The 6,000-nt window shown below is 42.6% G+C and overlaps 1 protein-coding gene across 1 annotated transcript in view; it reads right to left on the bottom strand.

The window, feature by feature from the left end:
- Nucleotides 1-4,425, bottom strand: part of KCNIP4 (potassium voltage-gated channel interacting protein 4) — a 226,048-nt gene extending 221,623 nt beyond the window's left edge. The window contains exon 1 of the mRNA XM_047091976.1: nt 4,314-4,425. Coding sequence (XP_046947932.1) covers nt 4,314-4,425 — 112 coding nt within the window. The remainder of the gene's footprint in view (nt 1-4,313) is intronic.
- Nucleotides 4,426-6,000: the final 1,575 nt, after the last annotated feature.

Genomic DNA, 6,000 nt, shown 5'->3' on the forward strand with positions numbered 1-6,000 from the left:
AGTGCAGGCCAAGGATGTTATACTAAACACGAATTTCTGGAAAAACTGGAAGTTGACAGTTCACATTATGTATTTTATTGAGAAAGGGAATCTATAGATTTTTGCCCTATTGTCTTTCACCTGAATTATTCCAAGAGCATTACTTGCATCTGCTTCCATTATTTTACTACAAATCTTCACCTACTCCCAGATAGACCCACCTAAAAACAGTGGTCTGCTACATTACTCATTTGTTTCCCCAAAGTGGAAGACTTTGAATCAGTGGTTCTTCATGGGTTAAAGAGCAAGCATACACTCTTAGCATTGAGCTTCAAGTCACGCCCTCTGCTGTATCTCCCATTTCAACTTTCAACACCCATGTGTGCAAAAGCCACTGCCCTTATCCGTGAAAGCTACCTCTTGTCAGTGCTTAGGGGCACAGCTCAAGATCTTTGCTTAACCTAGAATGTTCTCCCCTCCTCCAATTTGGGAAGCCCTTCTCACATTGCAAAGTCCTGTGCAACTGTTACCTTCCATGAAGCCTTCCTCTGAGCCCTTTCAAGAGGCACCACCCCATCTATGCCTCTACAGGCCATTTCTTGCTTATGTCAGTTTATCCCCTTCTGTCTTGTTTGGTAATTAGTTTCTTTTCCTAGACTGTAAGTTCACTGAGGGTACATTCTTTTAATGCTCATCTTGCACACCTCTCTACTGTCTCAGCTTAACAGAGAAATCTGCACATGTTTAGAACTCAAAAGGAAATATATTATAGACTAATCTACGACACAGTGAGATTCACTTTTGGAGTGTTCCTCCTTGTTCTCCTTAGTAGTGAGTGGATATGTGGAAAACCTCAAATCATCATATTAAGATCCCATTAGTCTTTTGAATCCTCTTTACAAATTGCTTTTGTTTTCTAAATGTTGAATTTCAACTGAAAGAGAATTACATTTTTAAAATAAGATTTTAGCAAAATTGGAATCTCATTTAGGTGGGAGCAGAAATGTTTCCCTTTATTCTTTTCTACCCATGGCTAATTTTCACTAGCCATTGGAGACGATGATACTAAGGTAGCATTGCTTTATCCCAACACTAATATAGACTCTCTCATTCAAACAGACTCAGAACTGCTTTCTAAGTAAATCAATGCACAGTCATACTAAATAAAATACTCTACAGTTGTACCAGAGAAGAATCATTCCCATGAGGATAGTACAAAAGTTCAACGTGGCCTAAAAGCTCACAGCTCTGCTCCGGGTCTCATCTTCATTTCTCCATGACAAGGAATGGTTAGTTCCCTGGCCTTATCCTGGGCTGTACTTTCTAGTGCAGTCAGTGACAAGCTTAGCAGTATACATGGGGATAGCCCTTTGGGACGCCTTATCATTTGCAGGTAGAAAGGATGATATTTTGTGACTTTCTCTGTACTTTGTGCCTTTTTCTTATTCCTCCACCTGGCTGGAGATCATACAGCCTAAGTCTGTTTCTGCTTGGATATGCCACAGCCTTAGAAAACACAGACAGGTGGCTTGGGCCAGAGTTCTCATGGTCTTATTCGATCTCACTGTTGGATTCTACCTGGATTATGCATTCATTGCCATTGACTATGTGTCACAGTCAAAATGTTGGGCAAGTCTTAGAGGCAAAGACGATCAGGACACCGGTTGGCTTGCTTTTGTTCTAATCCTGCCTCCACTCTATGATACAGTCAGTGGTCAGGCATAGCTCACTTAAATGCCATTCTTGGGTCCCACACTTGTATTGGGCTCAATGCCTTGCAGAAACTGTGTGGCTAGTGTGTAATATTATTTCTTGTGAATGTATTTCCCTCAGATATTCTTCAGAGTGTTAGTAGACAGTTCAGGACAAGATTCCAGAATTCAGAACACTTCCCACATGTGTTTTCATTAACTCTCTTTTCCAATATTAGGGAAGAGAAATAAGTAAAAAGGGTGTTATAGTAGGAAAAGAACCATAAAGTGCTCAGTAGTCCTTAGTTTTGGTCCTGTTTCTCCTTCAGTTAGTTTTGCCTTCTGATAAATCAGTTAACCTCTCTGGGCTGTAGCTGTTCTCCTACATAAAATGAAAGAGTTGAACTAGAGCAGAATTTTCTAATATGAGCTTCATAACAAAAAAGGATTGATTTGTGAAGTAAAATTGGTTATACCTCGTGCATGATGGTAACCTATATCTTTGTATTGTAACATGATCAAGGCTACATATTGAATCCAAGTTTGCCCCAGCTTATTCAACATTTTAAATAATATCTATAAATGTGTAGGTACATCATCTATATGTAGGTGTGTGTATAGAAATATAGATTCATATATGGATATAGGTATTAATCGAATATGAATATGGATATCCATCCCAAGAAAGACATTTGGACTAGCTCAAAATTCTGTGATTCTAGTTGAGGGAGTCTGGTTTACAATTCTACTTTTCATATTGTTGGAAGTCAAATTGAAGGTTTCATCTGAAAACTGTCAACTTTAAGTGACATAAAAATGAACTTAAAGAATAAAAGCTGAGTCATGTGTAGGGGTCTTAAACCTGGGGACTCTGACTTTAAATGTGTACCTTGTCAACACTGGCAATGAAAGAACTGTGTGCTACCCCATAGCTCTGTGAAGGTTGACTTCCTCAATACCCCCATGGCTGTTTTCCTTTAGCGAATGCTACATCTAGCTATGAAACCAAGCTATGTTGAGTATTATGCACTTAATTTGGGTGACTATGGCTCAACCTAGTTCAGAGAACAAAAACTAATATAGTGATAAAATTTAACAGAAGGAAATTATTCCCAACAAAGAAATTGCAATGATCTCATCTGCATTTTATTATGATAACAACGTTAGCACGCTGAGGCAGAATCTCAAAATAATGCAAGATTATAGTGTAGTACTTGAAGAAGTTTGCTTATGCATTGTTTTCCTTCCAGGGGTTAAATACAATCACCGTGTAATATGAGAAAAGGAAGAAATTAATTTCTGAAGTTTTATTTAATCCCAATACATTATTCTATTGTGTGCCTAAACAGAACTTGCCACAGAGTGAGAATACTTACAAGACGATATGAAAATCAAATGGGAACTTCTTACGTTCTTATAGTGATCTAAACAGTTAGAACCTAACAAACAAACATTTTAAACTTTGTTAAAAAAAAAAAAAGACTTCCTAAAGATAAAATACTTTGACCATTATAACATATTAGCAGAAACAACCTGTGTACCGGATGTAGTTTGGGATGATGTCATTTTAGCTAAGCATGGGCAGGCTAAATATTTCCATCATCTTCCAACATTACACACAATGTGAGAAGTGAACAGTCATAAATAACTCGGCAATAGAAGATCGAATCCTGATGCAGAAGGAATATTAGCAAGTGTCTTAGGAACTCCATTCTTTCGCTTGAGAAGAAAGGAGAGCTTAGATGTAGAATTGATCTTGAATGCTGAGGTTTAAATGATTCAAAGTATGTCATTTCAGCAGAAAAACTATTTCGTGGAAAAATACATGTGCATATATAGAGTGTGTGTGTATATATATATATATATATATATATATATTCACACACACATACACACACACACCTATTCAAATTGTTAAAGCAAAGTTAATCAACATTTTTTACCCCCATCCTTGAATAATAAAATTGATATGAGTAGTAAAATTTATATCAGGTGGATAAAATACTTGTTGGTAGCAACAACGATGTCCCGTGCATAGGGGCTCCCACTCAAAAGACAAATGAGCAAAGTGGCTCACTGGGAAATGTAAATGAAACACTTTTGCAAATTAAGTGTTCGAAGCACATTTTTGCTAAGCACCCATTAACTCAATTTTAACCGAAACGCTTACCCATTTTTATATCATAATCAACAACTCAGCTCCACCCCCGCACCTCCTAACTAATGAGGCACACACAGATATTTCCCTCACAAATCAGGGTACTCCTCCAGAGAATGGAATTCTTAATGACATTAAGGCGTGGTAGCCATCATGAACTTGATGACCAAAAAACAACCTGTATTACCACCCCAGAGTAGAGCCCTAACTTGGCACCATGGAAATATATTTAACCCACAATATCACCCTGCACTCAACAGCTTTCAAACAGAAAGACCGCGGGTACAGTATCTCTTCCCTCCCAATGTCAAATATCTCGGTAAACAGAAACGAACTGTCCAGTGCTAGGTTGCTCCATGCCAAGCATGCAATATTTTAAAACTTTGACTTTGGGTATTAAGTAAGCCTCCTCAACTTCTGCAGCGTCTGTATCCAGTTCTGAACCAGACCTGACCAACCGCACAGAGTGGGAGCGACCACTTTACCTTCGGAAAAATCAATCAGTCCCAGCAAATGAAGCAGCTTCAGAGATGCACATATAATCACAACAATACCCACTGTTTGCAGTCCTTCCGACTCCCACTCGAGAGTCAACATCTTTCGAGCTGGCAGAGCATCCCAGCCTCCGGCCCCCTTTGGAGCGGAGGGAGTTAATTAGAGAATCCGAGCAAGCTCTGGCTTGGAACAAAGACTCGCGAGGGGGGAAAGTGAGCAGCTCCTCGCAGACGCACCGGGCGGAGCAGCGGCCCCCCGGGGTGAGGACCGACCCGGGCTGGAGTCCAGCCTCTCATGCTGATGCTGGCATTTCCTAGGGGGGTCCCCCCAACCACAGCGCGCCGGCCTCCCGGCTCTGCGCGGCCGCCAGCGGGTCCTTGCACTTAGGGCTGCGAGGGGAGCATCTGTTGGAGAACGGGGGACTTTGCTGTGTCCGTGGAGAGGAGGGACACTCCCAGGAAACTTGCCCCGGAGAGCACGGCCGCGCTCCACGCGCTGACGACGCGGCGCGGGCTGGGCAGGCTGGCTGCGCGCTAGTTTGCTGCCTGGGAAGCCGCCGAATGCCCCCTTTTCGCCAAAGCAGCGGCTCTCGCCTCCCGGAGCTTGCGCCAGACAGCTCAGCCCCCTCTTGGGATGCTGGGACAAAATCGGCTTTCGCGGCTGCTGCCTACAGCCCCTTCTAGAAAGCCCCCCAATGGAAGCCCGTGGGCACTTTTTCTAGGGAGAAAAGTGCAGGAGCAAAAGAACCATGATTCAGTGTCTTGGTCACCCGGGAGCATCTAAGCCGCCTCCCACCTGCCACCCCACTGGGGCTATGTGGTCCCCGCTGACACAGGAGAACATTTTTAGGGAGTCTGATTTAGTCCTTATATTTACAAACATGAAGGGGTGGAGGATGGGGGCAGAGCAGAACCTTGTAGGAACACTGATGTTCAGTAACTGCCCGCTGGAGGGGGACTGCACTATCCTCCTTTCAAAGCCAAGTTTCACAAACTTCCCTGATCATAAAAATCACCCAGGGGTGTTTTTTAAAAATGCTCTCTTGTGGACAGTCTGATTCAGAGCGTTCTGGATCAAGAACAAGAAGCTAGATGACTCTTATCAGGAAAGGGTGGGTTAGGGTGTCCTGAAGGATCCCATGGGGTGTTCTGCCACAAAACCCACCAAACATCCTAGCCAGTTTTGTGGAATGGTCTAGGACTCTGGGCTATCAGGACCACATTGGTTTAATCACCTGCCAATTTCTTCCTCTAGGCTGAAGCCCAGGCCCACAGTGCTGGTGAAGAGAATCATTTGGGACCCTGTATGTAAAAGAGGTTTTAGGCCCTGGAACTCACTATGAAAATAAGGGTTTATGAAAAATATCTTAGACCCTGGGGGGCATTTCCTGGTTCTGCTTTCTGGCTATGTGATTTTCTGCAAGAACCTTAGTCTCTCTGAAAACAGTTCCTTTTCTGTGAAACTGAGATTATAATACCTTATTTAAAGTTCTCCATTTAGGGGTGCCTGGCTGGCTCAGTTGGTTAAGCTTCCAACTCTCCATTTGGCTCAGATCATGATCTCACAGTTTGTGGGGTCAAGCCCCACGACAGGCTCTGTGCTAATAGCACAGAGCCTGCTTGGGATTGTCTCTCCCTCTCTCTCTCTCTCTGCCCTTCTCACACTTTCCCTCTCTTT

The sequence above is a fragment of the Lynx rufus genome, unplaced genomic scaffold (genome assembly GCF_022079265.1).
Source record: "Lynx rufus isolate CCGP_SWC_20201006 ecotype Redwood Valley unplaced genomic scaffold, mLynRuf1.p SCAF_3, whole genome shotgun sequence".
Lineage (NCBI taxonomy): Eukaryota > Metazoa > Chordata > Mammalia > Carnivora > Felidae > Lynx > Lynx rufus.